Source organism: Nilaparvata lugens, chromosome 12, assembly GCF_014356525.2.
Source record: "Nilaparvata lugens isolate BPH chromosome 12, ASM1435652v1, whole genome shotgun sequence".
Lineage (NCBI taxonomy): Eukaryota > Metazoa > Arthropoda > Insecta > Hemiptera > Delphacidae > Nilaparvata > Nilaparvata lugens.
The window spans coordinates 54,460-66,754 of record NC_052515.1 but is presented as its reverse complement, the minus strand read 5'-3'; the positions used below and the strand labels follow the sequence as shown (position 1 = coordinate 66,754).

The following is a 12,295-nucleotide window of genomic DNA, read 5'->3' as shown; positions in this document are numbered from 1 at the left end:
AAGCGGAAATTCATATTGTGGGTGGAGATTATAAGGAAATTCTTTTTTATCAAGCTCTCATAACAATAAGAATATTACTTGACGGTTATTCATTTTTTATCAAGAATCTTCTCTGTAAACTTGTTTACCCGTTTGAAAATATTTGGTACTGAGTACACAGTTTATGGTGATGATTAATTTTGAATCTTATTTACGAACTCTTACATTACATTAGCTTAAATGGAAGTATCTTTTTTTAGGCTGTCAAGTTTGTTTAAAGAATGCAGTAATGATTTAACATCTTTCTATAATCAGTTTTCTCTGAGGAGATTAAAAAATGTATGAAATGTGCTTTACATAACTAGCGACTTTATAACAAGTATCGGTCTGACTGTGAATTGTGTCTAATGTGTCTAATTGTGTCTAATTGTGTCTTGTAGTAAGAAATATTTCAAAGTCGTGAATATGATATTGACCTGCTTCTAATTAGTCAACAATTGATTTCTCGTCCCAAGATTCTATTCTGTGATGCTTTTTTCCTATGATTGCATTATTCTATTGAATTCTCCTTCAAATGCTAAACCATGTTTCATGATCGTGAGAAAGTGGGCTCAGATGCTTCATCATTTTCTAGTGTTCAAATACATTCTTTGTTGAAGGATGCATTTGAACCTTACAGAACCGCACATTATTTACGTACTAGAAGTTTTTTAGTATTAGTTTTTTCAATAATATCTAACGATTTTATGTGTTCATGAAACAACAATATTGACTTATTGCTCCTTCCGGCCTGATAGTAAATTAAAATTTAGTGCCTGTATTTTTAACAAATTAATAGAAAAATAATGGAATGAAGTAGGAAGAAATTCATATGAACGATTCTTTATTCGAATATCGCATACCATAGTTCATATAGGTAATATGAGAAATTTCAATAATATATAAATAATTTCAATACCCCAATAGTATGTGCTGGCTTACATTGAGCCATGCGTGAGGGAGGTAGATAATTTGACTTCGGATTATTGTTAGGGGTCTCAGTGTATATGAAACTTCATGTCGTCACGTCCCAGGGTGGTCGACAGATTGTGGGGAAAGGGGTGAGTTGCAAAAACTTAGTGTAATCACTATAGAAACAAAGACCGTGATAATCAATTCATCTTAATTATCATAATTATATCATGATTGAAGTGTTTTATACAATTAATGAATAAAAATATCGGGGACCGAGCTTCGCTCTAGGTACAAAATAATGAAATATTTATTACGAAAGAATAAATTATAATAAAATTCATAGTTCATACAGAAATGTTTCTATCTAATCACAGTAATTGAGATTAATTCCCAGAGGAATGCCAAAATTTCCCCTCACTAAGGCCCGTTGCACAAAAGCCGTTAAATTTTAATCCTGATTAACTCCACGTTAACCAATCAGAGAAGTCCATTTCAAAAGATGGATCTACTGAATTAATCAGGATTGAAAATAACCCGGCTTTTTTGCAACCGGCACTAAGTACCTGATTAAATGATTACAAACGTTTAACAGCTGAGTCATAATTTTGACACAGTCCCACACGCTCATGAACTCGCTCACTCACTACCATCATCAACAGACACGAATAATTTATCATCAGCTGTTTTTCCAAGATGAATAATAGTTATCCTTTTAATGTCCTTCAGCGAGTTTTCCCAGGGATGAGACCCAGTGCAATCCAATTTTTATATTATAAACCTACTATGTTCTGAATTTCGTGAGAATCGTTAGAGCCGTTTTCGAGATCCGTGAATACAAACATAGAAACATCCAACATCTAAACATCCAAACATCTAATCATCTAGAAATATAAACAGAAATCGCTCGTTTAATAGTATAGGATAAGTGAAAAATACCATCAACTTAGCACAATCTAAACATCGGAACATTGGTCTAATGAGCTATTTGGTCTAATAAGGTCTTCCAGAATATCGCAGTAACACCTTGAGTATCTTTTCGTAGCTTCAAAATCAAATCTCAGAAGCGTGGGAACCTTTCTATGGCCCCTATCCCATTTAGGAATGTGAGGACATTTTTTCATGATAACAAATTGTGACCACACCTGCTTCAGCAGACTTTTTCTACCTGGTATTCTCCAGAGCTTACCATACCTATGGTCACAAAAACTATACTTATGCCTTATGTCATGTGTGATTTATAATTTAGAAATATATAATAGGGAAAGGGAAGAACGGCTTATACACGTACGGGATAGGAAATTCACGAATGACGCATCATCACGTCTCACTTCTCAACTGATGAACTTGAAACTTTGCATTAAGATTCTCAATTCATCGAGGATGGTTATAGACCTATTTCCAATTCTTCAAGTTTCCAGTACGTCAAGTTTTTAATTCAACCGTTGCGGAGCTCGGGTTACCTCTAGTCCACAATATCATTATTATTAAACAAAAATCCTAATTGAATGCTGTAATTCACCCCGAAGACTTCTGCTACTGCAAATATTGACAACAGGGTAAACAGCTAGATGGAAATTCGATAAGCGCTACTATTCAAAAATAATTTGGGAAATCGAACCCGGGCGCTATTATCCACAGATTATCAGTTTGGTGTAAGGGTAAGCATTCCTGACCGGCAATTGGGAGGTACTGGGTTCGATTCCCGGGCTGACAAATAATTTTTTAATAGTAGCGCTCATCGAATTTCCATCTAGCTGTTCACCCTGTTGTCAATATTTGCAGTAGCAGAAGTCTTCGGGGTGAATCACAGCATTTAATTTGGATTTTCGTTTAATAATAATAATAATTCATTAGCATTTGAATAAATGCAATATCTAAAGATAGATCAAGTGCAAAATATCAAATATCTTGGTTTAGAGCTTGATGAGAACTGCAATTGGAAGGTTCACATCCAATCACTCAAAAAGCACATGAATATGATATTTCGTAAATTTTATTTATTGAAATTCATTTGCCCTAGAAAAATTCTGAGATCTGCTTATTTCGCTATTGCAAATAGCAAGCTTCAATATGGGCTAAGCTGTTGGGGGGGGGGTGCATATAAAACAAATTTAAACTCTATACTTATTGCACAAAAAAGATTGATTAGAATGATGACATCATAACATAGGAGAGCTCATTCATTTCCCTACTTCCAGGCCTTGGATATATTGCCTTTAAGGCATTTATATATTTTCAGGGTCTTGAGAATATTCTTTTTAAGAAGTGGTCAGATTACAGGGAATGCCTTAGTTTTCTCAAACAGATTGAGAGACAGAAATTTGGTTCTTCTTGCAAACCCTTCATTTGAAGCCTTCAAACGGTTTTACGATTACAGTGCTCCAAATTCCTTTAATAAGTTACCTCTACATATTACATCCACAGGCTCACTGATAACATTTTTGAAGAAATTGAAGCACTTTTTATTCAATTTTGATTTTGATGAGATTGAGGAGTTCTTTTTCACATGAATTCTTTTTTTACATTCTTTTGGGAATTTCTACTATTGCTTCCTAGGGTTCTAACAATTTTTCTGTCTCAGGATTTTTATTTATCTTTTTTTTCCTAGGATTGTATTATACCTTTTGGTTTCTATAAATAACTTATGTAATGTTCACTCCTTTCAATTCATTTACTGTGAATAGACAAAGATTTTTTGTTAATTTTTTTTTCGAGGCTTCTGTCCCTTGCAAAGGTCAAATAGTTTAATTTTCAGAGTAGGTAACTTCAACTCAGCTAATAGCTTATGAAGTACCTTAATCATAACTCTGACGCTACATAATGTTTTTGTTAGTTTTTAATTATTTTCATTTATATAAATAGAATTAGAAGATAATATTATATTATGTATTTTAGTTTTTTATTTTTTCAAAATTATTGTACCGATTTGTTAAGTTCATTTACTTTTGTTTGTAAATTGTCAGTGTTATGAATAAATTTCAATTTCAATATCTCAGTCATTTCCATCTGTCCACAATATAACTGTATTGTGAACCACAAAATAACTACAGGTATATATCGACGCTGTTATTTTTTACGATGAGCTAAACTCACTCACCCTGTTCCCACCAGCAATATAATACCTATAGTATGATACTACACATATATCTTCACTGCGGCACAGTTTGAGTCCCTTCTGAATTCGATTCACTCTATAGAGTGAGGTCCACGTTATAATGGCATTGGAGGAAGATACAATAGACCTTAACAATGATAACAGCATCTAAAAAAAACACCTGTGCATCCATGACAAAAATCAAATCCCATACTGTACCTACTGTATATATATATAATATATAGATATATCTATTATACCCATGTGAGTATGTATCTGTTCTTCTATGTTTCCTTTCAAGTATATACAGATATAGAGTTGTGTTTAGGATGGAAGTATATGGTATACATCCGGCGTTGACTAGACAGCTTGGCTGTGTAGTCCCATAAAAGGTAAACAATTCACTCCAATCAAACGTGTCATTTGTACCTTCCGGTTTAGGAATACACTCAATTCAATTCAATTCGTTTATTTCCACTTGGCATACAATACATGTACATATTTATATTTGATATTCAACAAAATAAGAATAACATTTTTACAAAAACAGTAGAAAGAACATATTGATTGAGTGGAATTCCCCAGTAAGACTATGCGTCTGTGATTGGGGGACAGTTCCTGCAAGCAGTATTATTCAATAAGTAGTTATAATTATGGTATTATATTTACTATAAATTACAATATGTGTAATTAAAATTACACAACTAAGATTCAGATAACAGTAGGTTATCAACGAGCTTTTAAAAATCAGGGTAACTATTCAGTTACTGTACTAATATTCTAATCGGTTATAGTTACTTACTCAAATAGTATTGTATAGTTCTCAGATCACACTCATTTGGTCCTATATGAATCAAATTTCATCGTTGCTTCAAGTACGATATTTGGCAGTAGAGTTGATTTTAAGTGCAAGCAAACCTCACGAATTCTATGCACGGAAAGTGCATTCTAGTTATGCAGTCACCTCTATTGGTTTCTCACCTCAGGCAACTGCATAATGCAGTATTGCATAATGGTGAAATGTGCATCGATGCAGCGTTTGAATACTTATGATCAATTATCTGTAAAATCAGTACTCTATAATAAGCAACCGCCTAGGATGATAAACGTGTATTTTGGTAATAGATATCTTCTCTTTCGTTGGCTTACTTGTATCATAGAGAAAGAATAGCGTAAGTAGATATCCCATGGTATAGGGAATTTATGTCGCAACTTTTACTGTTATCTCAAGCCGATGACTTTCGATTATTGTCAATTTTTACTGTTTTGTTGGGGTGATAGTGTATGAACGGCACAATTTGAGAGACTACCAGCGTCACACAGCTGCATAGGAAAGAACTATGTGAACTATCGGCTTGGGATAACAGCAAAAGTTGCGACATAAACGCCCTATACCATGGGATATCTACTTATGCTATCGTTTCTCTATGCTTGTATATAATTCCCTCCCCTCTTTTCCTGGTATTTAAATTCCAGTAGATACTAACTATCTTGATGCAGTAGATATACTTGAGAGTTTAAAAAATGTTTCTTTGATTTTCAATTTGCATGTAAACACGAGTGCCCTTATAATGATACTTAATATACTTGGGCACATATGCACTATCTCTGTTTGAACGGAGATAGATCAACTGTTGGTTTGAACGTCGAATGAAACACATTATAATAAATGTGATCATACCTACATGTAATTGTAGATTAGCATTAAACATGGATAGTTCATAATATATGGCACTAAACCTTAGTTACTTGAACATTAATCTACTATCCTATCATTCCACTGTAACTGAAGACTGAGATCCTAAAATATGTCAGTTAACACTACTGATTCTCATTCTCGACTCTCTGATAAACCTGAAACATACAATTACTTATTACAATAAGATCTTATCAACTATTACTACTCACTTCAATCATTTATGCTCAGTTTATCTTATTATATGCAGTGAGTTGTTCATAAGATTATAGGTTTCATCTTATTCTTGTTATTGATTACATCATAGAATCATATTCATATTAAATGAAAAAGACTAAGAAATTATTGTCAAAAAACCACAGATTTATTGATACTTAGAAAGACAGGTTCCGGTTATTACACCATTGTCAATCTCTGATAAACTAAAATATATCTATATATCATATTGATATCTTTATACTCATATTTATATCTCATTTCATTCCATTTCCTTGTAATTTCATTTGCTCTCCTTTTTAATTTCACTTTTTATTGACCTGTCATGGATTTTCAATTTATACAAGCAATCAATCAAACCTCATCCAATCTATAGCCGTTGTGAAGAACATTTTCTGTTTGTATTTAATCTAGAATGAAAGCGACTTGAAATAATTATTGACAAAATTGCTGATGTATTGGAAAAATTTGAGGTATGAGCTTCAGTTTCACACCGTTATCAATCTCTAGTAAATTGAAAGCTTAAACATCGAGAAGCAGAATAAATAGAGTAGATGAAGCCCTACGATCGGCTTTCAGTTGTTGACCAATCAACTTTGAGCTACTCTGATGCCATTGGCCGAGACAAGACATGCTTTCACTTATCCAAATATGTGTAAGAGAACCGGTCATCGATTATTACAAATAGAGAAATACTAAGTAGCTCACAAAACCATATGGGAAAGATTTGTGTGAATGGAAGAATATGCTACATGAATAGGCATGTAAACACGGAACTGAAGAAACTAACAACAAAGACAGAAAAGTAATATGGAAAAAGGAGCCATGGCTGAACTTGGGAGTACAGTTTAATGGAAAGAAGATATAGCTTAATTTGAAAGAACATTATATATTATAGACTAATAGATTGAAGATGAACTACCACTCCATGATAGAACAAAATTAGTCGTTTGGTTTATTCTGAAACAAGTTTGTTTGTTTGAATAACAATACTCAGATATCCTTGAATTCCAAATAGCTGTAGCACATATAACATAGGGAATACAACGTATTCAAATAATTCGGAATTATAAAAAACAGAAGACATGGTATAGTTTTCCACTATAACCCTTCTATTACTACCATAACACAGATTTAGAATAAACAATCAACAGGAAATGTCAAGTTCATGAATAAATTCACTTATAATTGGAAAGATTAATAATTAATTTATTATTGCCTTCTGTTTTGAAGGATGAAGAAGGATTGACAACACAGTGCTTTGTCGTTCAAAAATATGATGTTAGGGCTTTGTCACACAGAGAGTGATTGATCTACGATCTGCGATCCTATATCTAGAGAGAGATCTACGAGTATATCTAAAATGATATCTTAGATTGCTCTCTATAGGATTGCAGATTGTATATGTGTTACTGGGCCTTAATCTTTCAATTCAAACATTTAAAGATTTGTAATCAATTTTCGTTCTTTGTGTTTTACAATATGAGAAATGTCTGATGACTCAATTATTATTGAACTGAATGATGTAAAGCTTCATAATCAATTTTCTTTTTTTTGTGTGCTACAGTATTAAAAAGATCTGACGACACATTTGAACTCAACGACATAACTAGGGAGACTAATCTTTATTTGTCTTCTGCAGGACGATTCAAAATCAATTTCCTTTTTTGTCTGTTACAGGACGAAAAATGGCTGACGACACAGTCGAGCTAACCGACAAAGGACTGGCACGTACAGGCAGCCTGTGTTCACCCGACCCCCACGACCAACTCCTCACCGCCTTCAATGACCGAGACTTCGACAACTTCCAAAAAATCCTCACAACCGGCGTCAAAAACGCCTACGTTGACCCCAACTTCTGGTTCGACGACCCCAACTACTGCACACTCCTAGACCTTGCCTGTCGCAAATCATCTAGTAGTCAATATGTGCGATGTCTGCTCAGCTGTGGCGCAGACCCCAACAAAATCAACTCAGTCCGCAAGAAGTCTCCCATCCATTTCGCTGTGGAACTGGGGGATATCTCTATTGTGAACTTACTCCTCCATGACAACCGAACCGATGTGAATAAACTGGATGGAACCGGTTCTACGGCTCTACATGCTGCAGCGAGGTCCAGCAATGTTGACGTCATGATTGCTCTACTAGGGCACCCCAAAATCAACCCAAATATTGCCAACCGTAAAGGATTGACCCCTATCCATGTCGCAGTCATCCAAGGGACCAAGGAAGCTGTCCTATGTCTGTTACAACACCAAAACATTGACCCCAAATCCGCTACAGATCTAATCCTGGAAAGCTTTCCGAACTTAGAACCCAAACTACCTACCACTGGTAATACAGTGGAAACCCTGGGGAAATCCAACAACCTCTTCAACCTTCTCCATAAACATGACGAGGAGACCTTTGTTAGAGCTATTCAGATCAACACTGACTCCATAAATGATAATGATGGGTTACACACGTTTCTACAGTATGCTTGTGATTTTGGAATGTTTTACACTGTGGGACATTTGTTGCGCCTGGGTGCGGATCCCAATGGTACTCATACTGCAAACCGTACGACTCCCATCATGCTAGCTTCCTATAAAGGATACTACAACATAGTCAGACTTCTGGTGCAAAATGATTGCACCAGATACAACCCTATCAATGGGGAAACAGTTCTCCATTGTGTGATCAAGGGCTCAACTGATCTTCATGTATCATTGGGTGCTTCAAAGGAAGACAGGGACCACTATAAATGCATGGAGGTTTTGTTGAGAGGTGTACCCGGTCATAAACTGAACATAAACTGTGGGGATGTCAAGGGTAACACCCCTCTACACTACGCTGCAAAACTGAACAACAAGGAGTTCATTTTGTTGTTACTGAGTAGCGGAGCATATGTAGGTCAACGTAACACCCTGGGAGAACCAGCACTCGCTGATGTTAGTCCCAAAATATTCGAGAAATACCTGGATGACTGTTTGACAACCAATGATAAGCTACCAAGGGAGGATAACTATGAGATCATATTCAGGTACAACTTTTTGGCACCACCAAAAGTGCAGAAACATGAGGATCTGACATCATCACGTGCGATGTTGCAGATAGAAAGCAACATGAAAGGTGTGGATGAGCCTACTGATCAAGTAATCTCTGAAACTGAGCCCCTCTTGTACATGAGTAGATCATCGGATCTCCGTCCTCTTCTCAAACATCCTGTGTTGACCTCTTTCTTGCACCTGAAGTGGCACAGGATCCGTTGTTTCTTCTACTGCAACTTGACATTCTACATATTTTTTTGGATGTTTTTGACGGCGTACATCCTCACAGCCTATGCTGGGATGAGGCCTGAAGGTGAAGGAAATGATAAAATCAACACCAATACCACCTCATTCAACAAAACCTTGATGAAGAGAAGCACCCAAGAAACAATCCCAGAAACAATCGGTGACGAATTCAAGTTTTTTGTATTATGGTTGCTAGTTGCTCTATCCCTTGTCGTACTGATACTCAGAGAACTTTTCCAGTTGACAGTTTCACCACTGAGGTACTTCGCCAACCCTGAAAACTGGCTGGAAGTGTGTCTCATTGGTGTGACATTGTCAATACTCTTCTGTAGATCCTGTGTCAACTCACGCCACCAGATATCAGCTGTTGCAATCTTGTTATCTTGGGCTGAGTTAGTGTTGTTGATAGGTAGACACCCAGCCCTTTCCACAAACATTGAAATGTTGAAAACAGTGTCCTGGAACTTCCTAAAATTCCTTGCCTGGTATTCGATACTGATCATCGCGTTCGCTTTGAGTTTTTTCACCTTGTTCTCAGATTCTGAGACTGAGGGGGACGAAAATTTCTTTGTAGACCCGGCAACCTCGGTTTTCAAGACTGTAGTTATGTTGACAGGGGAGTTTGACGCAGGTTCTATACCGTTTGTAAACCATCCTGGCACAAGTCATGTGCTATTTGTGTTGTTTGTATTCTTGATAGCTATCGTACTCTTCAACCTTTTAAACGGTTTAGCAGTGAGTGATACACAATCCATCAGAGCAGACGCAGAGCTTGTAGGTTATGTTTCCCGGGTGAAACTGGTCACCTACGTTGAGAGCCTAGTGATGGGTACCCCTACCCCGTACCGTGGCTTCATCAACAAGATACAGAAGTTGTTCTGTTGCTTGCCACGTCTGGACTGTTGCATGGTCAACTATGGTTGTTTGCGTATCTTTTCACACCGTATCAACCTTTTCCCCGATCTGTATCCTGATTGCGAGGTGAGAATCCTTCCCAACCAGGCTTCGAGAATCGAGATGTTCAGCAGAGGTCACAAGAGGAAACGCCAGGAAATAGAGGAAGAGTCTGAAAGTCTCTTCTATGATTGTTATACAATGACTATGGACCCAGTGATCGTCAGATCTGCCAAGGAGATACTTGTGAAAAAACTGGAGGCTAAAGAACTTCAATCTCGTGGTGACCCCTACACAATTCTTGAAGCCTGTTGCAAAGACCTCAACAATTACACGAAAACCCTTAATCAACCCCTAACTTCTGAAACTAACCCTGAATCTTCAACTCTGGTTTCAACAACTTTTAAATCTGCTGACAACAGTAAACTAATCTTGGATCTTAGTAGACGGTTGGATGAATATAAGCTGGTGCTTGATAGGCTTGTTAGGAACTCTGAAAAGACCGAGTATCAGATGAACAAACTTATAAAACAGATTGAAAAAAGCAGGATAGTTGGGTCCTCATCTTCCGATGATAACCAGTGATATCTTAGATGTATGTCAGACACATTCAGATATTATGAATGTATAGGAAAGTCTGTTCTCAGTAGAATGAACAACAAGAATGATCTTTAAGTGAACTGGGATAATTGAATTAACACCTCTAAGGCCCGGTTACACAAAAGCCAGTTAAATTTTAACCGTTATCAACTTTACGAAAACCAATCAGAGAAATCCTTTTTGATAAAACGGATTCTCTGATTGGTCGTCGTCGTCGTCGTCGTCTTGTTACAGGGGTAGGCATTAATACCTGTTCCGCCTTCAAACATTCTCCCACCTTTTTCTTGGTCTGCCAATACTTCTCTGATTGGTTCTCGTGAAATTAATCACGGTTAAAATTTAACCGACTTTTGTGCAACCGGCACTAACAGTTGGATAGCTTCCTTCTGGATCCTTCAATTTTTACAGTAGGTTAGAATAATAACGTACCGTATCAATGGAAAATATTGTTCTCAGAGATCCTTTTATTGATAACAATAATATTCATGAATTGAATAGAGATGATGATATTGATTCATTGGTTGATCAAATTTTAATCTCCTGAGCCATGAATATTGATAATTAATACTAATTAATTGATTATTAATACTAATGAGATAAATATTAGACTTTTTCTGGCTTGAATATTGGTTCAGATACGGTTATTGTTCGTCTACTTATGAAAAAGTTTTATTTGATAGAAAACTTCCTTTTCATTCAATTACCCAATAAGTTTGGCATGATAATAGCTGGATAATGGCTGGATAATATCTCGTTAGTCATGACAATATTATAAGCAGTTCTCCGTTTTTTCTTGAGAGTATTTCTATTACATTCCATAATGAAAGGATCATCATGAGAGTTTCAGATTACGATTGACTTTTCATTCAATAAATCAAATAATTCGTTGATATATAATAATCATTTTCCAACTCATATAGATTGGTTCTCTAAATGAGATTTTCAACAAATTGATCATGTCAATGTGAATATTGTTATCCAGAACAAAACTAATTTGTTAACCTGCCAAATCTCAAAGTTTTAAATTACGATTTTGCCTGACTTTCAATTTTTGAATTCCTATTTATTTCTCGTAAGCATCCATCATCATAGACAAGAATATAGAATATTAAATGCTGAAGCAAAATTTATTTTGTCGAAATGATCATTCTTAAAAGTTTTATAAGAAGCAAGTACTTTCAATTATCGGAATTTAAGAATAGATTCTACAACAACCACTGTGAATATTATCATTTCAATAGGTTTAATATTATAAGAGTATAAATAACCAAAACAGTATGTGATAGATGATAGAAATGTTACCCATCCTATACTTTAACCAACTCAATACTTATAGAATCATAATGTTTAGTTCAAGTTGACTCATTTTAGACGGTTATTTTTATAATTTATTCGTGTACTATGGATATTCAGCTATATGCTGCATTCTTCGGAAAGTGAATAGCAGAATAAAATCAATGTTAAGCTATAATGTTTACAAGTTGACAGATTCAATCAAGAAATGGAAATACTCCCTCTTTATCATTCAAGTAACAATAATTATTAATCAACTTGGTATAATACATTTGAATTTCTATGGTTTGTTAA

The 12,295-nt window shown here is 35.5% G+C and overlaps 1 protein-coding gene across 1 annotated transcript; it reads left to right on the top strand.

The window, feature by feature from the left end:
- The first annotated feature begins 7,595 nt into the window (after positions 1–7,595).
- Positions 7,596–10,912, top strand: LOC120353778 (transient receptor potential cation channel protein painless-like). Its single transcript, XM_039438583.1, has one exon. It carries the CDS (start codon positions 7,628–7,630, stop codon positions 10,691–10,693), a length of 3,066 nt encoding a protein of 1,021 aa, XP_039294517.1. The 5' UTR covers positions 7,596–7,627; the 3' UTR covers positions 10,694–10,912.
- The last annotated feature ends 1,383 nt before the right edge of the window (positions 10,913–12,295 follow it).